The 27932-nt window shown below is 37.2% G+C and overlaps 1 protein-coding gene across 1 annotated transcript; it reads right to left on the reverse strand.

Moving 5' to 3' along the window:
- Positions 1-419: 419 nt before the first annotated feature.
- Pde9 (phosphodiesterase 9) lies at positions 420-27905 on the reverse strand. Its single transcript, XM_065316198.1, is given in 12 exon segments — positions 420-1895; positions 1949-2422; positions 2425-3176; positions 3229-3458; positions 3571-3822; positions 3880-4504; positions 4581-4695; positions 5025-5348; positions 6201-6383; positions 9349-9414; positions 19378-19429; positions 27319-27905. Coding segments are annotated over 9 exon segments (2910 nt in total). The 5' UTR covers positions 6298-6383; positions 9349-9414; positions 19378-19429; positions 27319-27905; the 3' UTR covers positions 420-1854.
- Positions 27906-27932: the final 27 nt, after the last annotated feature.

Below are 27932 nucleotides of genomic sequence, written 5' to 3' on the forward strand. Positions count from 1 at the left end.
CACCTTTACTCCACACCTTCTAAGAACGATGAAACTCGTGTATAATTAGTACCATAATACTAATCTTCGTTAGTAATTAAAATTAAAAAAGAATATCCGACAACCAACAGATAACGGTAATACTTTAAGTGTGCGTATGTTCAATACACATTTAACGAGCACTGCACATCACTCGCGCACAATCAAATTAGTAATACCGCGGAGAAAAAATGGGAAATGCCCCGTATTTTAAACAAAACTTGCGCGTGCACGCACCACGACGACACAAATAAGACTAACAAGCAAGTCAACCGCGTGAGCCGGCATCGAGATAAGAAAAACTTGTTTGTTTATAAACACTGATATTACCTATGTAGTAGTGGTAAAACGGAATATTCCATGTACAAATATACCTGTACCGGACACAAATACAAATCGCATTTTATTTAGTCACATTTATTTCACATTGCTATAAATTAAAACCAATGTGTTCATGTTGAAAGAAAATAGTTGTACACATTCTAATATAAGTTCATGTAAATTCATGCATACATCACTGATGAATCAAAGTTTAGTGAAACTGGTAAATAATTCGATTCGATAATTACAATTACACTTCAAGAAAAAGATAAAATAACAAAGCAGTAATCAATCAATTCGATATTCATTTACCTATATATTTTTCTATAAGTTATCTACAAGTATATATTACTTACATCTAATCAAGTAGGAAGAATATAGATTTGTCAGCAATCATCAACTAGAAAAACTCTTCTCCAAATATTTATCAGTGTATTATTTATAAATGGTGTAAATTCACATCTCCTCTATTTGTTATCGTATTGGTTCCTTTTCAACATTTCAATATTATCAAACACAAGTTCGGCTATCCGTTAATATCAAAGTCACAACACTCGCAATCTTCTCAATATTGATATGTGTAGACTATTATGAGTGTTCGTCTTTGTCTCTTTCAATCTGGTGACTTAAATGTAGTTAGTAAAATTTAGAGCCCTGTATTTCACATTCATATCAACCAAAAATCAATTTATTAATTCGGTGTGAATTTGTTTGGCACCTCTAATTGAATCGGATAAAACGGCAAACAATGCAAACAAGTGTAAAGTATGTATTTGATTAAACATTCACAATCGATTGACTAATCTGGCAAGTTTGTAGAGCAAACTGCAAGATATTGAACAGTAAATAGCAGTGTGTCAGAGTGTGAAAGAAATATCTACATCACTTAAAATAGACTAGAATCACAATTACATTTATACATTTTTTTTAAACATTGCCAGCGTTTAACAACTCTTTTTAAATAGATCTCTATCCACTTTCCACTTTTACACACCTTCTAATACGTACTATAGGCGCCTGATGCACGAGAGATATGTACGAGTATAAATTTAAGATTATTGGTACGTTTCATGGTCGTTTGACAGATAGATTATACTTTAGGAACATATACTTGTGCACCAGGAATGTTTTTACAATTTCAATAGGTCAATTGGTTTCTATATAGTGCCATTATCGATTTATTTAGGTAATATTCATCAAGATGATCAACAAATATCAAGAAAACTGTTTGTTGTTTTTTTAATTGACTTGAAAACGTTTTCAACCAATTGTGCCCACCAGACAGACAGAGAATGTAAAATATATCACAGGTAAACAAAAGTGAATTTATCTATGTATATATGGCACACAAACAAATGGAAAGTTCCGCTAATAAATAAATAAAACCAAATTAAAATAAATATAACTTATAATTTTTTATTTACAACAGTCTAAACGTTTTCTCTAATGTTGGCCTTTTTATATTTACAACACCGGCAGAAAATATAAGTGGCGAAGCTTTCGCTCTCAGCGGGACTAATCTCCTGTCAAATTGGATCGTCGCTCATCTCCTGCACCTGGTTATTAGTTAATTTTGGTATTTGATTACAACTAACAATAACGTCTTCACCTGTTCCGTCGTCCAGTTCGTCCTCGTCGCTAACACCGCCCTTAGACAGATCCTGTTCGTCCTTTTTGGCCGCAGTCGGTTTGCGACAGATGTCGACACTGCCTGCTTCCCCTGAGCTTTCGCCCACACCCTCACCCGCAGCCACAATCAAATTGCTTTGCGATTGAGAAGTAGAGGGCAGCAGGGAATCATCGGCGGCTTTATTCATCTCCGCATCTGAACCCCAACCGCCCTCCAAGCTGCTAGACGCTGCTTTTTCTTTGCCCATAATCAAAAACTTCCAACTTTTTTTCGCGAGACCCATCTTTTTTGTCTTTGGCAAGGTGCTTGCCTTACGTACATCATCAATGGAGGTGTCGTTCGACATGCAGCATGAACTATCCTCCGACTTTTTCTTGGGATGCATCCGCGGTGCGCTGTTATTGTTACGAATGAGGAACAACTTCGGATTGCGAAACTTTGCATCCCTATCCAGGACATGCCCAGCTTGTCAGTAAAGTGCTTAAAACGCGTCATCAGTGACCGCTTGGATTCAGAGGACGAACCGCCGTCGGCAGCCGTCTTGTCGCAGCTATGCCGCGTGAAGCCCTTCAGGGTGAAGCCTTGGCGTTTGCCAGTGTCGCACTTTCCGTTGCCTTCGGAACAAGAAGCAGTAGTAGAACCACCACCACCCCCCGGTTCGTATTTGTTGTGCTCGGTGTGCTTGAGTATGCTCTTCTTCTCATCAGCGGGCAGCTGCTTGACGAAATGCTCCGAATTGCGCTTGTTCAAATTGAGCGTCTCTTTGGAGACAACACAGTCGGACGAGTGCGTCGAGTCGGCGCCGTCTGGGGATGGAGAACGATCAAAGCGCTGCTTAAAACTAATACCGTACTCGTCTAGGAATTGAGGCGGATCAAACGACAATTTTTTGTGATTGCTCAGAGAATTTTGATCGAAGCTCAGCGCGCCCGATTTGAGTTTCCCGCGCTGAATCGCCTTCGCCAGCTCGAAATGTTGACCGCGCTCCCTACTACCCTTACGAGATCCGGGATAACTCTTACGCCCCGTGCTCACATTACCTTCGGTGGAGATTTTAAACTTTAGCGCCTTCTCCGAGACCTCCACCTCGTTGGCTGTCTCCGAATCGCCACTCTCTGGATCCTCCGCAACGTCCGCCAAACTAGTTTCCTCATTGTTCACCACGGCAGCCTCGTCCATTTCGGTATCCTCGTCAGTCGACTTGGACCTAGACAATATCATTCACAAAAAAATATTTTCCCTTATAAAATTCCACTAACCTTGAACGGTTCTGTTGAAAACTCAAACTCTTACGAAGACGAACGTTTGATCCAGATGCAGACTTACTTAAACTGGTCGTGCTACTGTCAATGGAGTTCTGAGATGGCGAGGGCAGTTCCGCGGCTAATTCTGCAACAATACTCTTCCTATGCAGGCGCTCCTCTTTGGTGGCGTCGTTGAGACGTTTATAATAGTCAAGCGCGTCTCGCACCGGCTGCACAATGAGATCCTGTAAAAAAGATCGAAAAAAATCTTCACACAAATGTCAAATTTGTAATAAATAGATCGTCTTTTGTTTAGAAATTTCACAAGCAACTAATCAGAAATTAATGAAGCGGTACCTGTAAGTCAGTAAATAATTCTCCGAGGGCCTCGAAGAGAGGCAAAAGTACAAAGCCGATGAACGAACACTGAGACGACGGTTTCGTAATCTTCTCGCGATCCATAAAGGGCGTGACTGGCAGTCCTTCCAACTTTTCAGCATCAGACTGTTTGAAAAACTCCTGCAGAAGACGATCCAACCATGGTTCGGCCACGTCCATAGGTCGGGCTTCATTCGAAATGTCCGACACTTTTATTAATACCATACAAAGCTATAAGAACATTAATGTTAACCCACAGATTTAAAAATTCTGAAAAAAATCTCATACCAGATTGACATGAGTCTTATTCTGATAGTCAAACTCAGGTGTGACTTCCTTAAACTGCGAGAGTATCTCATTGTGACGTGCCATATCCGTAGCAAGAATACAGCGGATCATCCCTTCGCGGATCTGCTTAAACTGTTCCATGGAAAATGACTTGAATATGTTGCAGTCTTCGTTCTCAAGCACGCGAAAAGCAACACTACAATGATGGTTCTCCAGCGGCGAAATATCATTGTAGCGAATCGCCAATTCAGTTTTCGCGTTAATCTGATAGATATTATTATACCCGGGATGGTCAAGATCGTGGCAGATGCATGATGTGAGTAGTATTAATACTTCAAGGTCGCCAATTTTCGACGGCAGATCAACGGTCCACAAAATGGCGTACATCATTTGCGTGACGCAGAAACAATGGCGAAAGTTATGAAACGGCACGTCATTGTAATTCTTGTAGGTCTCATATAAAAAGTTTCTAAGCGTATTAATGTTAATCGCAAACTTGGCGCAGAGATCATAGTCCAAATACATTTGCTGCAGCATCAACAGCAATTCCTCATCCTCCCACTGGCGGCTGTCAAATGTGGGCATTCGCAGCCAATTGCGAACCGAATCCGATACTTGTGCATCACTGCGAATAATATACAACACCAAGAAAAGTAATTAATTTAAAACGAAAATGATTGTGTTTTGTTGTAGACGCGTACCATATATTTAAAAAGTTTTGCTTCACGCGTTTTTTCAGCGAATCGCTTTTTCTCCGGTACTGCAGCCGCCGGCATTCGTCTGTTGACAGCGGTTCCGGCAATTCTTTGTAAAAGCCTGAAACATAATTATTTTCACCAGAACTCGCATTGTAATTACGAAGGAAACGCGACTCCAGGCGCTAATGACTTTCGTCGCGCAATTACTCAACATTAGTTGATAAAACTTAATCAGCAATTAAAACTTTGCATCTTAAAATGGCGAAAATGAGGTGCGGTCAAGGATTGAAAAGCCAAACACACCCTGTTAATCATACGAAGTATATTCCTCAACGCGCAAGTGCTAAGTAATTATATCCTGCGTGTTTTCTTTGATCATAATAGTCGATTCAAATTAAAGGGCAGCCCGCGGGTGACACGTTTATGTGAGAATACGTCTGCTCTTACCTAGCCAACTCAAGCTTTCAGTCGTCTCCAATTTATGCCGAAACTCGTCTACCTGCCGCTCCAGCTGGCAGACGCTGGGCGGTAGCGGGATATCTGCCTTCAGGAGCCGCTCTATCTCGGAGATGCGTGCCTCCAGCGCCTGCAGGTGTTCACCGGTGTCCTCGCGCAGCATGGCGCAACCATGCGCCGCAACCACTTGCAATGCGTATCTTTCCTCCACAGTATTCGACGGCAGGTCCTGGTTGATGTTCAGCAGCTGACCTTTGCGATTGTACAGCTTCAAAATGTCTCGAGGGCCCGCCTCCGCCGCTGACCTGAACAAATCTGCAAAAAACCACACGCGTATTTAATCATGTGGCTGCGGCGGACGTTTCGAGACCATCCCTTTTCAAGTTTAATGATGTGTGGACGACAAAAACTTATTGGGACATTCCGGACCTTCCTGCCAATTTATTTCGCGAGAGGGTTACACGGTAAAAATCAATTGTATTCATGATGAAATAATAGTTGAAAAGTTGAACACGTTGCACACATTGCGTATGCATTGTTCGCGGCTCGTTTATATCAGCTGTGATCGATTTTGCGCATCGCTGAACCAAATCGACGCCGCTCGCAGGGCGAAATCCCCTTAAGCGCTGATCCCATTGCCAACCACTCGTCCTATTCATGGAGCACATGCAGGGATTTCACGCGTATGCGACGAGCACTTAACAATAGATGCCCCGGTATTATTATTGCATATTCAAGCATCTAGAATCTGTGGAAGGTTTAAAAGAACGACAATCACTAAATGGCTCGCGAATTCACGATAAATTTCTTTTCAAATGTCATTTCCCGGTTTGTTTTCCTTCGTTTAAAGTCCCACTCAAGATATGTATCAGACACGACGTAAATTTGATGTTCTGAGGGGATGAAAAAGCGTCACGTGCGGATTTCTCAAGGATACCATGCAAATATAAATATCAAAACATAAAAACATGATAATATTATAAAAAATATCGCTTTTGTTTTTTAATTTTACAAAAACACAAGAAAATAAAGTTAGAAATCGTTTTACAAAAAGCCATCCAACTAAACCCCGGAAGTTGTTTTTTGCAAACGTGCAATATTTTAAAAATGCAAGATAAAAAAAAAACCACCGAAATGAAATGATAAAAAATATATAAGCCACGCTACCTTTAATTTGTTCAGTTGGGGTGTCTGATCTGAAGAGCGCGGTTTCGTGGCGCGACCCCACGCTGAAGCAGATCTGCACTGTCGTGGGGAGGTCCATGGGCGGACGGCGAAACTCATCGTTCAAGGCCCTTCATCAGCCCGCGACCGCTCATCCTCAACAACATATGCAGCTTCATTTGGATACTGCAAGCGAAAAAAAAAAGAATAAATATTCAACCAACCCAACTAGGACTTGCAACTAGCACATTATTAAATTCCAGCGGCGCTAAATTAGCAATTTTCAATTTGAGCCTTTATTCGCGACCGAAAGCATAAAACCGAGGTGTTCTACTGGACCTCAAATAAAAGTTAATTAAATTTCATAATTAACACACATTATTCTTGCACCATACGCTGGCTGTTGATACGGCTGCATTGTTGTGGTAATTAAACTGGTGTACATGGTGTGTGCACTGTAAATTTTTTCCCAATGCGTGTTGTGGTCCAGGCGAATGCGACCAAATCGAATTGACTCCGACGTTGTTATTTACCGGCCAACAATATGTGTCTCGTTATTCGATTTTCCACGCAAAAAACAACCCCGCCGGCATTCTGCATGTAACAAAGTTTAGTCAAACAAATGAATGCCAGCCAGCGATAACCAATTATTTTCGACTGAAAGATATCAACATCATCCACGCTAGTGCTACGCTAGTAAATCAATGAAATGGAAATTAAAGCGCGCGAGTAAGCAGCGATTATTCTGCGCATGCTGTATCTAATTTTATGTGCAAATTTTGCGCCAGCCATACTAATTAATTCCCATTTTCACTGACCGAGGTAATTGTGCGCGGAATAGTTTAAAATATTTAAAAACTACGAATGCTATTTGAATACAAACAACGCAAAATTCCAGTCTATTCACGGCTTTAACATCAAACAAATCAAATCAATTGCAGACATTCCGCGAATACCTTTAAACCCTTTTCGAAATGTCTTCATGCGCATCTCAAAATGAGATTCCGGAATGAATGAATTATTCATGACGAGCATTGCCGACTTCAACTTTACGCTGCACTTATTTAAAGCTCAAATAGGCGAAAAAACGAGGAAAACAAAAAAGAAACGAATTGTCATTGCAGTAATACGGTGCCCGCACTGAGTTTGCGTTGGGGAAAACTTTCCATTATTCCATTATGTGTTTGTGTGTGTGTGCTGCGTTTCTATCGTTAAAAGTAAGTCGTCCGTGTTTTTAATGTCGCTGCAAATGTTTAGTGTTCAGGAGTGTACTCTGGATAATCACTGCGTGGGCGTATAGTGAATTTCTACGTTTCCAGTAAGTAGGTAAATAAAATCAAGTGCAATGACAATAAAAACAAAGTACAACATGCAGAATAAGAAATTTTGCATTTTTTATTTTTCTTTAGAAAGTATTTTCGATTCTTGTTATTTTAAAATGTTATCTTAAAGAAAATTTTCCGTAGAATGAGAATCATCAATTCATTTATCTCTATCTCTTTTAGTTTAAAAGATAATCGCTTCTGAAAATTAAGTAAAAAATGCAAAAACTCATAGTTTCCTAGAATAATATAAATATGTTTTAATATATCACACCGCTAGTCTTAAATATACTACGTAATAATCTGTAGAGAATAAATCCAAGCACGAACATCTCGTTAATTTCGCATGTTCTAAAATTTGAACAACTATAATTCTGATTTCTAACACAAAACTTTCCGCAATTCTCTAAAGTTGAAATAATTTCACAATGGCCTGTAACAATCGTAATTTATGAAAGTTATTCATGTAGATTAATTATGTTGACAGTATATTACGCAAATAACTAACCGGTGAAACACAACCGCGTTCGTTAAAAAATTCATCTCACATGACTAACTATTATAAACCAAATGAAAACTTGTTTTCCAGGAAAAAAATATAATGAAAAATGCAGAAAAAAAGTTTACCAGGCAAACCGATTTGAGCGTTTCAGCGTTTTCAATTTGCAACATTTACCAACGCCGCCCGGCTCCTCCACCCAATATAGCGGCGCAACAACAACGAACGCAATATTTGAATTCTATTTCGGTTAAAGTTTGTCCTCGCGTTCGCTGCACAGCTCGCATCAATAATGCCGTATTACGTTCGGCGGCGAAAAACGAAAATAAACACGATAAACACCTACTATAAGATGCTTTATAAAGCTAATATTGAAACGCGCTATTTTTAGCCATTAATAACATTTAAAACATGCAATTTTTTTATACATAAAATTTTAAATATTCTAGAAAAACATAATTCATTGTGGCACGTGTCGTCAATTTGATCCCATCATGCCGCATTATATTATTCCATGTTTGTCCCCATTTCAAATGAAAGCCGTCGCTTAACGGCGTCTCATTAACTCGCAACAACCCCATTCCGCAAACGCAGGCCTAGCGCCGGCAGGAATTTAAATGTTTGCGCACCAACAGCTTTCAGAAGATGTGAAAAAGTTCAAATATTTCCACAATGCCGCTGCCACGTTTGCCGGAATTGCGTGCCGTGCATACTTTTCAAATAAAAAAAAAATAGAAAATTGAATCGTTGAATCGTGCTAAACTCGTAGATCAATGCCAGTCATCATAAATTCGAATCTGTTCACTCAAGCGTAATAAACCATAGATTATTTAATTTTTATTTTTATTTTTTCTTCATTATTATTTGAGAATTTCGCTAGTGTAGCTCCAAAATTGTGTTACAAAACAATAAGGTCAACTTTATCCGCAGATTTATAGTATTTAAGAGATTTTAGTTATAATAGAATATCGTAAATACATAAACCAACAAATAGTGACAGCTCTAGGGGCCCAGAGACCCCACGCTGTGTCCAATTCAACCCCGTTCCCGATTTGGAAATGTAGCGATACACATTATGATCGACTACGCTTTTGTTAGAGAGCTCTCGAGGCATTGAATGGGCGGATGGATTACAGTAGACACACACGCTCCGGCAGCCCCAATACGTATTATTAAACGTAAATATTGATTTGGCCCGTAATATTTTCCACCTGCAATTCAGCACCAACTGCCGAAATTGCGAGATATTCTCGGATAACAAAAAAGAGATTGTCTAAAGCTGACCGTATAAGTAATATTTATATAGTAAATTGTTTTTATTGAAACTTACCGACATATTAACAAATCCATCCAATTGGCATAGTTTTATTGATATTTATGCAAAAACGCCAAAATTCTGCAACAAAAATTTACAATAAATTATAGTAAACATGTATTTATTACATTTTCATTAAATTGGAACAAGAATAAAATTATTCCTGGCAATATTTTACATATGCATATGTTATGTGCTATTTGAACTGTGAGTGTAGATAAATTCTATTACAAAATACTTCCGGTAAATGTATGACTATGCACTCAATCAGTGCACTTATTCCGCACTCAAAGTAAGTATTTTGTGTCGGTTTCCCTCTAGCAATTATTGAATAGACATGTTTCATTATTCTGTGGTCGCTCCACAATCTAATAGCGTTTCTAATGACATTATGTTATCCATAGTTACATTATCGGGAAATACAGACGGTGGCAACCTTGACGCTAACCAAATTTAACAATTTACAATCATATTAGAACATTTCACATCTCTCATCAAAATATGAGACTTTCTCACTTAATACTATTACTATAAAGTTCAACTTTGTAATTTCACTCCATTCCCCTATTTAAAATTATAGAATTTATAGGAAACTAAAGTTCTAAGTGAATTTATTTTAAGAAAAATACTTTATAAATAGAATTGATTTACATAAGATGAAAATGAAAGTAATTAAAATGTACTCCTAGTGTTCTGTTTGACAGTTTCGTTCCAACTCAACAAAGGGTGAAGGCGTTGAATTGTCAAATACGGAAAATTGAGTTTTATCTACTCACTGCTCACAATATGCTTGCTGCTACATCGCATAGTTTGCCTCCCTTCAACGCCTTTTATTCCCTTGTTCTCTTTGCTTTCATTCGGTTGCGCAAGGAAGTTACAGTTTCTGGCCCCAAAGCTGCAAACCCTGCTCGATTTGCTTGCGGCAAGCGTGTGTGTTTGTGTTTGTGTGTGATGCGTGTGTAATTCGATTCCGAAAACGTATTTTGCGACATTAATTGACTACCACATCGCTGTGGTCAGTGGGGCGCTTTTATTATTGTCCGTAATTAGTTTGGGAGGTGCAAGAACAAAAGGACAAACCATATGTGATCACTATTTAAATAGGAAATTACATTTATCTACTTAGTTTTTGTACAATAAAAATGTTTTCCACCCTAGATAAGTAATAATCTTTTTTATTTTCCACTAGCTGTTGCCCGCGACTTCGTTCCGGCAGTGTTTAATAAAACTGTAATTCATTTTTACTCTCTTGTTCTAGACATACTCGTAGTAAGAGTCAATTCTATCAATAAGATTAGCAATTTTAATTTAAAGAAATTATGCATATAAAGTTTTGTCAATAATGCACTTCAGCGCGCCATCTCGAATTCAACTATTTAACTATAACTATGATTGAATCTCAATGTCAAATTTTATTCTATAGAAAAGAGCTGTTTTGAGGATTTTCCCGGCAATTATTCGAATTTTTCTCACCTTTTAAACCTTCCCTAGACCTCCACGAATAATTCAAGACCAAGATAAGATAAATCCGTTCAGCCGTTCTCGAGTTTTAGCGAGACTAACGAACAGCAATTCATTTATGTATGTAATATGGGTTGCATACGTTAAAATACATGCTACGCTACTGGATCCAACAAGATTGAGTAACAATAAAAGACTTTGAGGTCGCCAGTAACCCGTTGAAGCACAAATACTAATATTAAACTAAAGTTGATATCCGAAGCGTGTCCAATACGCTTCCCTTTGAGAGCGAATCCATCTAAGGACCGATGGAGAGGAAATTTCGACGACAAGTTTAATTGGGTACCGTAATTACGCAACTGCTTCGTGCTCCCGGCCGCGTTAATGAATAATTATTACTTTGACATCAACGCAAACACAACAGTTACTAATTACTTTCGAAAAGATCGCGCCGCCAACATAAAAATACCGCAATTTAATCAATCATCGCGCACAAAACATTCATGCCTGAGATAAAAACCTGAATATTCGTAATAACGCCGGAAACAAGTAGGAAATTGGTAAATCAACTCGCCATTCTCATCCGGCCGCTTTTTTTCATTCATTATCCACGTTTGATGTCTCGCAGATGAAAAGCAAAAGTCAAGGAAACCCATATCGGGGAAATGATATAATCAAAACGAGCAAGGCGGATGTTTACTGCAAATCTTAAGGGTGAACAGTGAATCTAATCCCGAGCTGAATGCATGAAATTACAAGCCACAAAATAAAAATGTTTGTTATTTACTCTAAAGTAATATTTCTGCATTGTTTTCCACTCTAGATGCGTAATATTAATTTATTACCTTCCGCTCTTTGTTTTCTGCAGCTCTCATCGATTTTTCCTTCCACTGAATAAAAATGATTGTTAATAATGTGAAAAAAATGAAAACGTTTCAATATTCTCCATCATCTAGTGTTCACATCGCACATGAGTGTGTACCACTCGGGCAGATTACGAAGCCCACCAATGGTTGCCAGGAGACGCTGGAGAGCGCGCCGGGCGCTCTCATTGTGCGAATGCGTGTGACGTCAAGACTCGACGTCGGCGTCGCGGCGCCTGCAACATATGCTGATGTGGAAATTATGACTACTGACGTGCAACTGATTTTACAATCCGCACAATTCACAATCACAATTAGAAGCGTCGACCTTTTTACAATCTGTGTCACGCGCACAGCATTCAACCCTAGCAGGTATTTGTGCTGTTGTTGTAGATTCTATCCAAAGGTTGCTTTTAAAGCGCTCCGCTTCTATTCGGTCTGTCATGTTACGTTAGTGAGGATTCTTGCGAATTGCGAAGCGGAAAATCATTCATGTCTGAATCGACGTGTACGCTTGCTCTTTCATTTAATGTTTGATTGACAAACGTAAATTTTATTTTTTCAACGCATTTTTATAGAAATTGTTGGTTTTAATGAGGAAGAAGAGTTCTTGTGGGAAGCTGAAAAGGATGTAATCTTGGGTGACACATTTACAGTCGATTTCCGCGCAGCGTGAAAAGCGGTGTACCTACATATGTTTGTTTGTGACGCTTTTATGCATAAACCATTTAAGCAATTTTGATAAATTTTTGTTTGCAGATATTTTGGACCTTGGAGAATAACATAGACTACTTTTTAGCAATAAAATATTAATTTTTCGCATATTTTTTTACAAAAAAGCAAAAAAAAACATGAAAAATATATAATTTCAATGTTTTTAATAATAATTTTAGATTAATTTATATTCCTATTTAATAATACCTCATTTAACATTCAATGACTTTGAATTCCTGCGAAATTGAGGAAAAAATAATAAAGAAGCAAGAGTAATCGCTTTATAAATCGACTGTTTAAATGAGATCCGAAACAAGTTACTTAAACTAACTTGGCAATTTCATCCACCATCGAATCGCCGCCGCCGCCGCCGTCGCTGTCGCCGTGGCAGGTTGATTTTACTAGGCTTTACTAGGCCACGAATTGCGTGCCGTTGGGGCGGTGTAATCTGATACGCGGCAAAGTAGCGACAAAGTGGAATTGAGAGAAAAGAAATCGTCGTCGGCCGTCGTCGATGAAGCAGAAGCAAGCAGCGAGAGAAAAAAAAAACACAACCGAAACGTTTTGAGTAGAAAGTAGAAGCGAAATTAGGAAAATCAATTACGTGCCATATCTCTTCTAGACGTTGAGTTGCAAACCCTCGGCGCACAGTTTCCTTGGAAACAATGCGCTCGGATTTTTTCCTGCGACCGACCACGCTATTAAAACAACTAAAGAAGTTTGTGTAGGTAAACACTCTCTGAGTAAATAAATTATTCATTTCCATTTCTCATTTTTTTCAAATCAATTTTTTGTCATTTGCTCTGCAAGTGGAAACACGAAGCGCAGGTACCTACTACGCGGCACTCCGGTAGTTATAAATAATAAATTGCATGCGGGACGGTTCATTAATGCAAAGGGGTTAATTTTGAAGTGACTGAACATGCGAATATACAATGCAAGATTGAGTAAGTACTAAAATTGATAAATGTATTATTAACACGGAACGTGTTCGGGTACATCGACTAAAACACACAATTATTATCGTCATAATAGGTAGTACTAAATAAATAAAAACTTTGATTTCACAAAGAGTAGATATTTAATTTAGAGCGAGCCAAGATTTACTAACACCGGAATTGAATAAGAATGTTGTTACAAGAAATGAAAACAAGTTTCTATGAGATATCTTCCCGAAGTGAACTGTGGCGCCATCTAGAGGTAACTCATAGAGTTATACTTAAGTACGCTTAAACAACAGCCACGCTTAAACGAACGCAGCTCGCTGATAAAAACAAACAAGTTTATCACAAGAAAAGAACCGATGGTGACGAAATATTGTAAAACTATTTAAACATTCAAAAGGAAAACGAAATATCACTGGAATCAATTATTTAAAATAAACTTTTGCATCCGAAGAGAATGAATGAATAATAATCCAGTCGAAATATTTTATGCATTTATGTAAAAATTATAAGAGAAAAATGGTTTTCAAATTTGTTTCCAAGATAAAATTAAACATTTAATAAAGTTTGTGTGCAAATTCATTCCGAATTATTTAATTTACCGTGTTATTTTACACGAACCCAAGAAACATCTACCTGATATTGTTGTTGATACGAAAAACACGTTTCTTTGAGATAACTCTGTTGACGAATTGTGCCCGCATCGCGTGATCTTACACGGACACGACTATTGCCAGCGGACACTCACTACCACCAACAAACAAGAATTAAATGCAAATAAGTGAATACTAGCGCCATCTATGTCATAACTATATAACTATAAATAAATTCAAATATTTCACGTTTTTCACCAATTTATATATTAATTTCGCGATAAATAATAACCCGGTCAATTTCCATGATATTTAATTATCTACACAAAAATTTATCAAAATTCCAACGAGAAAAATTAATTTCACTGAATAAATATTGTCCTTTGACGAATTATATTTAGCATCAAATTGCATTTACTCCCTGAAAAGAATAAACATGTTTTGTTTATTATTCTCCGTATAAATATGACAGCAGATATCATGTCCATGTCAAACGTGTCCGAATGAAAATTTAATCGTGCACGCAGCGCGCATTACGAATGCAAAAGGTAACAAGCAAGGAAATAGCGCAGGAATAACAAATGCAAGCCAACACCACCACGCGAACGGGCTGCGAACACAAACTCCAACGTGCCGTATTGGAATATTGATGATAGTTGTCGTGGAAAAGGGCCTGTAAAATAGAAATGTTGCTTCTGATACGTGTGTGGGCGCGCACCCCGCCCTCCGGCAGCTCGCTTACCAGAGGAATATTTAACAAACGATAATTGATATTCGAATTTCGATTGGTTGCGGACCAAACAAATATTGGATTATTTTTATTGCGCTGCATTCGGTGGCAGACGAATTTGTGGGGTGATGCGTGTAATCAAATAAATATCGCGAGGGTGAGAAGCAGGAGGAGCAGCAGAAGGGCTAATTAATGTTGGTGCGGGAGTCAATTATGCGAATTAATCGACTTTTAGTTAGTTGCTGGCGTGCGCACACACGCCAGCTGGAAGTGAATATGATGATAAATGATTTGTATTATCCCTGGGTTACAATCGATTCGCACCAAGGCGGCACTTACACGAAACAAATAAATATTTATTACCTAATTAATTAACTTTCATTTGTACGCATCATCTTATATACTCTCGAGTGATGTTTTTGGCAATAAAAAGATAAAAAAGAGGAAAAATGTCGTTTGTTTTGAGAAAACGACGAAAAATATTTTTAATTGAAGCAATTGTGAGGTAGAATATTTTTTATAGACATGACATCGATGGTAACATCCCTAATAGTATTATAAATGCGAAAGTCCTGATGTTTGTTACACTTTCACGCAAAAACTACTTAACAGATCATCATGAAAATTTGCACACATATTCTTAGTGGCCCCCAAATGGTTATAGGCTACTTTTTATTTAATAAAAAAAATTATTTTTTAAATAAAATAAAGAAATTGTTTAGCCAATAATACCTCTGCATCTGGCTATTTGACTACTTTAACGCCATCTAGCATTCCAGCAATGACACTCAAACCTAAGTACTATAGTACCATCACACTGTATTATCACACTGTATTACCGACAGCTACGTCAACATCAAATCCAATTGACTACACTATGGAGACTGTACACTATACTTCCATAGACTATACTTTCAGCCATTTTAAACTTCCCGCCATTCTACTTCATTGTTACTTCTTCTGTGACTACAGACGCGTACGGAAGCAACTTCATTATTTTAGATATTCGCGAGCGAAGCCAAGGGTTAAAGCTAGTTTGAAATATTGTTGTGGTTATGCAACCCAACATACACACAAATTACAATGCATATTTCTATAACTTATGCACGATTTTTCAGCTAATTTGTTGTGGTGCACGTTGCATTACTACAAAATTATTTAAACAAAGCACAAGTGAATACAACTGAGCGACGCGGAATTCATATTTAGACTTCAGAAATATTTACCGACATTTTTCCTATCATAATTGAGTTTATAACCGGCTTACAAAAGATTAAACAGTTGCCTATCCGCGTAAAACCTCAATATTTGGTTATATTTATATACATAACCTAAATTTTGCACTCCTGATGTTATTTCCAATATTCTAAATTCATTTCTACATTTGAAACCGATTAAGTCATACTAATTACGAGCATTGTTCCGTCGTCGTCACGAGCAATTGAATATAAATTGCGTGTGAATACTGTTTGTATTTGAATCGAATTCGAAATGTACGTGATTTCAATCCAGTTATGGCGAACAATTTCGCTACACTTAATCCGAACGCACACGCCCAACTTGTGTTATAATCAAGTCTTCCGCCATTAGTCGCTTGGGCGCAGTCCGTGCAATCTTGTCAGGGTCTGCATTACCGCAAAACTCAATTGCGCACGTAATTAATAACGACAATCAAATAATCAAACCAGCGTGACTATCCTCCTCCGCATCGAAAACAAAATAAAAAAAACTATGTTTATAAAACTACTAAAAACTTTCAGACTTTGAAAGTGATAAATATCCAATATCCAAGAAGCTGTTCACCCCAATTTCACCCTCTAAGAAAATAATAAAAAACTTCTCAGCGGAGTAAAAATAAAGTGTAAACTGTGTTTGTGTGCTTCTAATATAAAAAATACAAACCGAATAAAAATTATTGACTTTTTCTCCTTCACTTTCGACCCAGCCGCGTGCATTATTCCCTCAATTTCACCCTCGTTTGGACATCTAGGCGTAAAATAAACGCGCTCGGACAGTTTCATCCCGGCGACGCGGAAAACACCCGAAAACAAAGCAAAAAGCTGCGTAAAGCTCACACCCAACATGCACATTGAACGTTCATCCTTTTCAAATCGAGATGAAAAATGGTCCCGAGCGAAGGAAGCTTTTAAAAGCCGAAGAAAATTTTAAACCAAAACATTCATCACCAAAAACTAACTGAACACCACTTAAAGTATTTTTATTTCTAAAAAAATCATCAATTTTAAAAAATAAAAATTACCAAGCTCATTACCAGAAAAATAACATATCCAGACATAAAAATATCCCAAAAATTCAACATAAATATTTTTCCTGGCTAACAAGACGCTTTATTAAAGTTCCAAAGCTTCAATAGACTAGTGCAATTGACGTCCTTCGACAAGTCCCACTTATTTATGATATGAACACAATAGGAACCATTTTAATGGCCTGCTTCACCTGACGCATCATTCCCTCCCAAAAAAAAAACTCTCATCCCCATGGATAAATGTATTGAATATCATATTTCCCATCGAATTAGCACGTAATAAATTATCCAGAAAGAGTGTTCCGATGTTGAAATAAATAAATTTATGACATACCTTTCTCATAAAATAATATGACTGCGGCTAGTTAGTCTTTATTAACTTTTATAGCTGTATAAAAAAGGGCCGTAAAGGTAACTAGCGGCAACAGATATTAAAAATGGTGCGACTTTTATTTTAACTACTCATAAAATATTACTCTCACCATTTCCATTCGCTTTTTATATTTTTATAACTCTTATAAAATATATTTTTAAATGTTATTTATTTTACGAATCCAACTAATTAGCAGTGTTTATTCACGTCACCCACGCAGGTCGCTTAAATTAAATATTTCTGATTTAAATGTGCGAAAATCTAATCAAGTCCGGAGAGTTTTCCACTCGCCTTTCAAGCGCGAACGGTACAATCGACTTTTCGTTTGCGCGCGCCCCCAGCCGCACGCCTCGCCACCCCGCGTCTTGCCGACGCTTTTCTTTAAATCTACATTCGGATAGCGCATTTGCTAAAAAGGTTCGAGAATTCAGAATAAAAGCGACTGAGGAGGGCAAGGTTTTTTGATTTTATTAAAAAGTCTCGAGATTTGGATGAGCTGAAATTTTAATATTGCCTAAAAGGTAATCAAATCGAAAAAGGAAAAGGGGTTGCTCCATTAAATGCAAACAAAAATCGGAATAAAACCGAAACTAAATATATAATATCGGCGCCTCCACCATTTCGGTAAATTTACATTAAAAATAGTTTTGAGATGTTTATGCATGAATATAAAGTTGTAAATTGGTGAGTTTTCTAGTTTTAAATTAGAAAAATAATTACGAATGGTAACAAGCCTTGGATTTGATAATTATGTAGGCTAATTAGTCGCAAACATGCCGCGTCGAATAAAATGCTCGTAAACAACCGAAATGGTCTTTATAATCAACTGCTAATCAACGGAATATCTTAAAAAACAGGTTATTGCACTCTGGCAGTCAATTTATTTACAAAAACATAAATTATTAGCTCAGTATTGAAGTGAAAACCAATTTTATACAAAAATTTTTTTCAAAAAAGCCAAAAAACAAATTTTACTCCAAAAACTAATTTTTATATTTTCTATTATAATAATGCATAAAAAATAAACAATTGTGTTATGTGTAATTATGCAGTATGTCGTTGTTGTTGTTTTGGCATGCCCGCGGGTGCAACGACTGATCTGACCAGACTACCTTGAGACCTTTGCATTCCTGCGAAACTGCATGCCAGCAAAGGCCGTCTCGCGGTCGAACTGCACCACACACACAAACATCAACACACACGCAAGTAAATGCGTAAGATTAAAACGCAACTAATCTACACGGCTGCACACCGCGCCTAATGAATTAAATTGGAAAGTTACGATGCTTTCAACCGAATTTACCCGGCTAAAATCTCAACTTTTACATCAAAGCGAAATTCGCTTTGGATAAATTATTGACGCTTATTGGCAAACAAACTTGTACCGCGCCAGCGCCGTTAATTACAAATCACAAACGTGCACATTTTTAACAGGTCGATTAAAATATTATCAAAGTTATAAAGTTTGAGTTAGAGTTAAAGTAAAACGGTTAAGAATTTACGGAGTCAATGTGAGTTTTGTTTCTGAACGAGTTTTACGAGTAGCAGTCGATCGGAAAGAATTGCATTGTGTGGTAGTAAATGGAAGCGAAAAATAGAAGAAAATAAAAATCAAACTTTCAAGCACCGTTACTCGTAAAATACCCGTAAAACTTATTAAAGTATAGATTTGTAAGTAGTTTCAGGTGTTTTTAAACTTTGATTTATTTTAATAAAAAATCTAACCTCAAATCAAAAAACGCGACACTAGCGACACTCACAAATGTATTTTGGGTTGCATACCACAAAAAATACATATTTTTAAACCTATTATCTATATAAATTAAAAAATTAATTTTTCAGTATCTGTTTCCCTCCACAAAAGTTTTTTTCTTCAGTTTGAAGTCAATAAATACATTTTTTCTCCCGGCGTCTAAATTAAATCACAAACTTGCTCGAAACACTGTCACCGTCAGCAATATATCATCACTTACACACACGCATCAACACACCAATCAATAAATCAATACCATAGTACAAACAACAACAATTATATCACATATTTCCACACAAGTATTTTTTCACATTCCCTACATAATAAAATATATCACAAAATATTACCTTATAGATTATTTTCGCTGATGTGGATGCTGATGATGTTGATGATGATTATCTGCAACAAAATAAAAACTATTGTAATTATTTGCGCGGCAGTCACTTGGAAATATCAGCGTAATGAATAAGATTTTTTCGTGTCGCTGTCGACACGCGACGTTTCATCTTACAGCAATGTGTGATCTATGTTCGTGGCGTGTGGCGAAAAGGGAAGCAAAAGAATCAAACTGGGTCGGCCATTGTGAGCGCGCGCGACGCATGGAGGTAATTCCGACTTAGACATCACTAAGTGAAATGACGGCAATCGACATTTTCATCAATTGTATCACTATCGGGCATGATCTGTGCTAGTTCACAAATAAAAACAAATTCAGACTAAATTTTTGGTGATTTTAGTTGTCGACTAGTCAGTTATTATCCGTTACTAGCGGCTTCGCTCGCGAATATTTAAAATAATGAAGTTGCTTCCGTACGCGTCTGTAGTCACAGAAGAAGTAACAATGAAGTAGAATGGCGGGAAGTTTAAAATGGCTGAAAGTATAGTCTATGGAAGTATAGTGTACAGTCTCCATAGTGTAGTCAACTGGATTAGATGTTGACGTAGCTGTCGGTAATACAGTGTGATAATACAGTGTGATGGTATTATAGTACTTAGGTTTGAGCTTCATTGCTGGAATGCTAGATGGCGTTATAGTAGTCAAATAGCCAGATGCAGAGGTATTATTGGCTAAACAATTTCTTTATTTTATTTAAAAAATATTTTTTTATTAAATAAAAAGTAGCCTATGACCATTCGGGGACCACTAAGAATATGTGTACAAATTTTCATGATGATCGGTTATGTAGTTTTTGCGTGAAAGTGCAACAAACATCAAGACTTTCGCATTTATAATATTAGTAGAGATATACATGTATTGATTTTTGTGAATAAATTTTGGCTAAAAATACGTACAATGAGAAAGAAAACGAAAGGATAAATGGTGGAAAGAATTATCCCTTATCCTTTCGATTCCGTCAAGCCCGACACCAGCGTAATCCGTTTATAAGGCAGATTATAAGGGTCTAATAATACTTTATAATAGAAATTGACCATCAACAGATTACGGAACGAGCGGGAACGAGTGCGAAAAAGTGACAACTGGGTCGACACCGAAAATATACGCGTTTTATCGAATATTCCGAAAACACCGCAGCTTATTTAAATTCTTACCAAGTTGAGCGCACATGTGTTTTCACGCTTTCTCGAGTTTTCAGAAGGGATAAACATAAATCCGATTAGAAAAATTGAACAAAAAAACCACAAAAATTTCACAAAATTTTCTTTTCTTGCAATTAACTAAAAATTTATTGAATTTAAAACCCGCGTATTGTGCAACAAATTGCCACATTTTAAATACTTGCGACAACGAAATGGAGCATGCCAACATTATTATGCATGCTAATTAGTGTGTGGTGCTTTGCATTTTAATTAAGCTTAAATAGGCTTCAGCTTCGGCGCGCAAAATAAATCGTCACGTTGCGTGTAATTAATCCCTTCGCCATTCGCGCGGATTGTAAACGCATGAAATATTTATGAATATTTTAAAATGTTCAGGCGTAAATATAACTATAGAAAGTACAACCCCTGTGAATGTGTGTTGTGTTTGGAGAGGGAGTAAAATGAGTTTTCTTTTCCGGTTCAACTTCACTTGATACATGACGGCTGTGCTCAGCTATACTCAACAAACAAGCAGCGGGAAACGGCGAAGAAAACTCGACTCGACTTTCATTCCGCTTCGCGGACCTCGGCAATATGCGAATTTGCGATATTCATATTCAGAGAAAAATATACATAAGCAACTTGGACGCCCACTTTGCCATCAACCAAGTTTAACTGCACTCGAAAACTCACATTCACGTTGTTATTTTCCATTATTTTAAAGAAAATGTTTTGGATTTTACGTTTTAAATGCTTAAAATTAATTTAAAAATAAAATATTTTGTTTAAATACCATGAAATCATCGTGAATTCCATTAATAATCCAAAAACTTTTGAAATTTTCTTCTAAATTGCAAATTTTAGCCGCAAAACTCAAAAAATAAAAAATTTTTCTAAGTTTTTCCAAAGATTTTGATCCCCAAAGCACAAAAAATGAATTTTTACAGTCACGTAGCTTAAGTGGCACGATTGGCGTATTAAAATAATTTTTTTAAACATAAAAAATCAATTTTTTCTATTTTCTGAAGCAAAATCTTACAATTTAAAAGAATGTGAAACAGATTGATGATATTTGTTATCATATCACAGCCTCAACGTGATTATACACACAAGGTTTACGCACAAGCACAGATGAGGCGTGTAATTTATATAAATTCATGGTAATGACCTAATCAATCAAACGCGGCGCGCGCGCTGAATACGACGAGGATGATAATAATAATAAAACGGCGCGTACTTTAGCCACACGAGATGATGTATTCAAATACTTTAGCTATAGCTCATCATTGAGTGGCCCTTCGTCTTTGCCTGCTCTCGATAACGCGCACAATGGCGGACATTCATCAAAGGTGGCGCTGTAAACTCGCTACTTTTACCGCGCCACCGCGTATAAATAATAGTATTGTTCGTGGGGCAAAGCATGTGATGAATGAGTTTTTAAGGTTTTAGATTTTTCACTAAAAGAAAAATCTGGGTGGAATTCACTTTGCATGAAACTTAGGAGTTTCGAATTTAACTGCAACCGACTCGCCCTTAACATTCGCAAGTTGTGAGCGCCGTGAGTTCAAAGCATATTGTCGGATGTGGGCACACACCGAGAGCACCTAGAGCGGCGCGCCGCGCACGCAATCGATAATTCACTTATTTCGGTTTTGTTTACAACCGTGTGCTGGCTGGTACATCCTTTATGTCAACTGCGGTACGTAAACGTGAAGCACACAAAGCGAACCACTTCAATTTAAGTTCTGCGTTTCTGAATGCAAATAGAATTAAAACCAGACAAGCACACCACAAAACAAGAAAAATAAAAAATAGAATATATTGTGATGAATATTATAATTATTTCAAGTTCAAACCGCGCTTTTAATTTCAGTTTAGTGTAACACCTTTGTCGTTGTTGTTTAATAGTTGTTTAAACGATTTTCACACCTAAACTATGAGTGGAAAACCGCATCTCATCAAAGTTACATGTGGAAAGGACGTCATTTTACAACTTTGTCATAAGTACATTAATTAGTTATAGGTGGAAAGGTGTTTTAAAATGTTTTAATTAAAATTTTGAGTTTAATACCGGTTTTTCGGTATTTTGAGACTAATACCGGTATTTTTAATCAAAATATCGGAATATCAGTTTTTTACGAAAGAAATTTCATATGAAAAAATACCGGTATTGAAAAAATACCGGTATTGAAAAAAAATACCGGTATTATCTATAATTAACTGTATCTAAGTGAGAATCTTAATTAAACCCAAAAATATATTCTCTAATGTGCATTCCGTCGCACGATCAATCACCCTTTATACCTCCAGCAATGGCTAATTGATTTATGAAACTTAATTGCCAAGGAACACAAACAGGGGCGCAAACAGGCCAAAGAAAACTTCGCAAACACGTCTGGCACACACCAGCCTACACTTTATCATCACACTACAAGCTGCGTCATCCGACAACCCCCTCCCCACGAGCACAGCGCCACCTATGCGCTCAAAAAGCACTCAAGTTGAAATAAAAATACGCCCCGAATGATTTGCAACAGATATGTAAGTAGAAATAAAAAGAAATGTTATACTTTCTATACTTAAAGTAGGCGCCTCGGCTCCCAAGTGCGGCATACTCGTATATTTCGTTACGTCTTGTTTGCCTGCATTGCTTATTCATCGGCGCTGTTTTCCAATTTCATGCTAGAGTGCAAGCACACAGTGTACACACATTGTGCTAGGGAGTAAAGTACAGCCAACCAACACTTGACAGCCGCTCCTTGGAGAGTATTAAGAGGTGATCTCGACACGATATTTACTCATGATATGTGTCGTTGGTGCAAATAATCTTCAACAATTTAGTTTAAGTATATCAAATGTACTGGAGCATGAAACGTAAAAATAAATAGGAAATTATATCATAAATATTTTGTTATATGATAGTTTAGTAACTAAAATTACAAAAAATATCCCTAGTGAGCTAGTAAAAGTGAAAGGTACGACTGTGCGATGAATTCGCGCGTTGACTTTTTAAACCTGCGACCTACCAGCAAATACTGGGAAGGGGAAGAGCGTCGGCATGTGATTGGTCGACTACTAGCGCTGCTAGTAACTCACTCGAACATCAGCGTTATACCGTACCCCACTACTTTTTGCTGGTATAAAAAGGGAACGCGCAGTGCACTCAACGTTCAGTCTTGCCTGAGTCGTCCCGCAGCTCTAATAAAATTTCTAATAATATTTACCGATGTATTCAATTAAAAACACGTTAAAATTCATTGAATTAAAAAATAAAAAATGCTATTTTCAAGAACTTAATTTAGATGACTTGATAATTTTTTCATAAATCCTGATACGTACAAAGATAGCACGTCTAGATGATAATCCTTCGCTTATACACGTCTATCCTCCGCGCATCCTTATCGCCACGGCGAACAAGTTTAGCGTGCACCTCATGAATAATTATAATAAAACCTCGGACCGTCGTCAGTTTTGCATAGTTACACATTTTAAACGATTTATGCAAATCCATGCGATGACTCCGCGCCGCATACCTATATCCACAAAATCTACATCTCTCTGGTGTTGTATTACGTCACAGTTTACGTTTACAACACATAAAACACCTTCGTACGACAGCGCGAAACGTCGATACATCACCGCCAATTAGTTTATTACGTGTAAGAGATTAGCATATTGATAATATTAACGCGTCGATAATCGCCAGTGTCAATAACCAATCTCGCTCGAATGCAATAAGCACACAGAGAAAAATTAGGTGCAAATGTTTATATCACACACACACACACACATATTTATACAGAGTGTTATTCTGATAATAACAACAATGAATTCCTCTAACGGCGGTTTAGTGTTACATGGCTCCGAGGTGGATTAATATTGTAACATTATCCTCTTGTTCAAGGGGCTTGAGACATGACGTAATTATTCGTGATTGTCCCTTTATCATCGGTCTCATCACTCAGGCGCTGAATTGCGCCTAGTGGACTAGTTAATTATTATCGCCCGGGGATTCGAGGAAAATTTATTTCGAAAAAATCATTCATTATCTATTCAAATGAATGGATGATGGAAAATTACGGGTTGAATTTCATTTCATATACGGAAATAAGACTTGAATGACGTCAAATTGCGTGTGAATGTAAAGTATAAATGCTGATAATAGTTTTAAAAATATCCAGGTGCAAATAGTCGTAGTGATTAGCAACTCTCAGTCGAGCACTCAGCGGTTTATTTGAGAGCGATTCTAGGGACACTTGAAAATACTTATTTGGGTTTAGGTTTGGGAGTGTTATTAATCTCTCATATTATGGGTACGCCTGTGATACGTTTGATTGTAATATGTATGTTTGTAATGCGACTACGCAAAAACCGCTGAACCAATTTTAATAAATTTTGGTTTGGTGATAGTTTAGACCTAGAAGAATAACATAGGCTAATTTTTATATCAAAAATTTAATTTTAAGAGTGTGAAAAATAGTTTGAAAGTTTGTGCAACAAAAATTAATAATTTTGGTATTTTGAGAATGTAACCCAAAAAACTCTCATCTCCAATGCTTTTAATTAATATTTGTTGAATAAATACAACTGCATTGCCAATGAAAATGCATCAAAAATGACCGAAAATATTTTCATCCCAGAGATTATGAATATTTTGATGCAGCAAATCAAATACGTGCTGTGAAACCCGGCTTCAAACGATTTCCAAAACCGATTGATGTTTATTTCCACATTTAATCCAAACAAAAATACATGTAAATGCGCATGCGTCGACTTTGATCTGTCTACCATCCGCACCACCCAAATAAAATCCAAAAAGCACTCTAAAACCTCACATTGTGTTGTTTTTTGCCTCATTTTTCTCCTACATTTGTGTTTTGTATGCGTGAAAAATTGAAATGATAAATGATGAGTAAACAGAGCAGGGCACGCACCACCCGTATTAAATTTAATTATATGAATAGTACCCACAACCCACATTTGTGCAACTAAACGTACAGAATGACTACGTGAACGGAATAAGTTCATTTCAAACAATGCCCAGCACACAACACGCGTGCGGTGTTATCTTTTGCATCAATTAAGCGAATGAAATGCACGGTATTATTATATTTTAAAAGCTAAAACAAACATGCACCACTGTTGTAGCAGCAACAACAACAACAATAACAACTATCAGTCAATAATAGAAAAAGAAATAAACGCAGGGGAAAATAAACGAGAAAAACGTTTTAAAGTTCGCTGCCTAATCGAAATTCAATTAAAAGTCCGGAAAGGTCGCGGTGCTGCTGTTGTGCTCTGTGAGGATCGAGAGCGAGCCTTCCGGCGACAACAAACGTCCGTTTCACGTGACTTAAACGAATTTACGTCTAATTCGAGCGCGACACGCGAAACACGGAAATTCCTTCATTTCACTTAATTGCATGCGCACCATCGGTTGACAAAATACTACACACACACTGTATCAGCAAATTAAATTCAAAATTCGACTAATCGGTTAAAATTTGATTTAAAAAAAAACCAAAGTATTCTTGATATTGGTTAGCCTTGAAAGTTGGTTATGTGTACTTAAACCCAACTTTTTTCTGCCCCAATTTGAATAAAATATGCGCATGCGTTTTAAATAAATTTGAAATATTTAAAAAGCGATTATCATAACACACACACCGCACAACTTGAATGCGCAAGTTATCAAGTTGTAAATTCAAACAAGGACGTCGCATGTTACACAAATAAAATTTAGAATTTAACAATTACATTAATTAAAGCCAAGTTAAGATAAAGAGATAAACAATAATAGTGGTCGACCTCGCGCCAATAAAATCCGCAAACTTGACCACAATACTTCTTCGCCCACCTCTCACACATGCACGACGCGTCGTGACAGAGTGTAAACGAGATAATAAAATAGTTGAGAGATTGAATTTATCTCGCGCACACCAACCGGAAACATAAATTAAGAAAGAATAACCGACAGACAGACACACAGACACAATCGGGCCCGCAGCTGCAATTTTTCTTCGCGGCGCGCACGCATCCACGCATTAACTAATCAAGTATCAAGCGAAATGAAAACAAACGCTATCGCTGTCCGCCGTATAGAGTTGAAGTTATGCTTAAGTCACGCAGCCATAGACACTTATCTGTTATTATGTCGACTTGACGCGCGCGTTTATTTACGAATTGCGATAATTACGATTTGTTTACATACAAATCGACAGTGTACATGAGTGAGTGTGCTACCTATCACTGGAAACATGTTTAGTGTTAGAATGCTATGTTGCTTAGTGTTTCAAGTTGCTTCTCCAATTATTTTTATCTACTGACTTAGTTAATTGCTTCAAACTCATAAACAGAATCAAATACAAGCAATTATCACATAGAATATTTTCTCAAAGACATGACATCGATGGTAACATTTGAAATATTGTTGTTATTATGATCCCAACATCCCTACAAATTGCAATGCTAATTTCTATAACTTAAGCACGTTTTTCAGCTAATTTGTTGGGGTGCACGTTGCATTACAACAAAATCATTAAACAAAACACAAATGAATTCAACTTCGCGACGTGGAATTCATATTTAGACTTCAGGAATTATTTACTGGCATTTTTACTAGTGTAATTGAGTTTATAACCAGTTTAGAAAAGATAAGTCACATGCGAATGCGCGTAAAACTCAATATTTGTATATTTTTCTTTGTTTTTTTTTGTTTCTAACTGAAAACCAAACTCTTCCACACTTACCATCAGTGTTATTCGAGTAATTGGCCTATTATCCTATTGGAACGTATTATCGGCGATTCGTTGACATTCACAGAAATATTACTTAAGCCGCTCAAGCGCAAATTGAATTGAATGAACACTGGATAGATTATTATAATACAAATGAAGCGATCAGATCAGACGCGTTACTGAGTCTAATTTAACAACGAGAAAACATCGAACACATACAACACACCAATACAAATCAAGATAAAACGCACGTGCGCTTGTTGCTTACCGTCTCTCGTCTTAAGTCACACACAACTCGCACTCATCGCGCACAATTTTCCACTCACACGATTTAAAATAGTTCTTGTTTATCGCCGGCAATCGTCACGCTTTGATTTGGTTTAATTCTTTACATTATACAAAGCAATGTTTCTGCTGTATCTACAACGCGTGGATATAATATATTTTTTATTCTGTGTGCGTTTAGAATGATTGTTTTGTATGGATAAGAGAAGTGTGTGCGTATCGCGGTTATCGCGGTCGGTCTCGTGTCTGCTGTGAACCGAGGAACGCACCGCGAGCGAACAAGGCGAACACGAGTCGAAAACTGGCGATGGCGAGTCGACGAGGGTTGAGGCGTCGTGCGT

Source organism: Atheta coriaria, unplaced genomic scaffold, assembly GCF_025399875.1.
Source record: "Atheta coriaria isolate IRGN ID8LTWV9N9 unplaced genomic scaffold, Caltech_Dcor_3.1 hic_scaffold_41_pilon, whole genome shotgun sequence".
In the NCBI taxonomy this organism is placed as follows: Eukaryota; Metazoa; Arthropoda; class Insecta; order Coleoptera; family Staphylinidae; genus Dalotia; species Dalotia coriaria.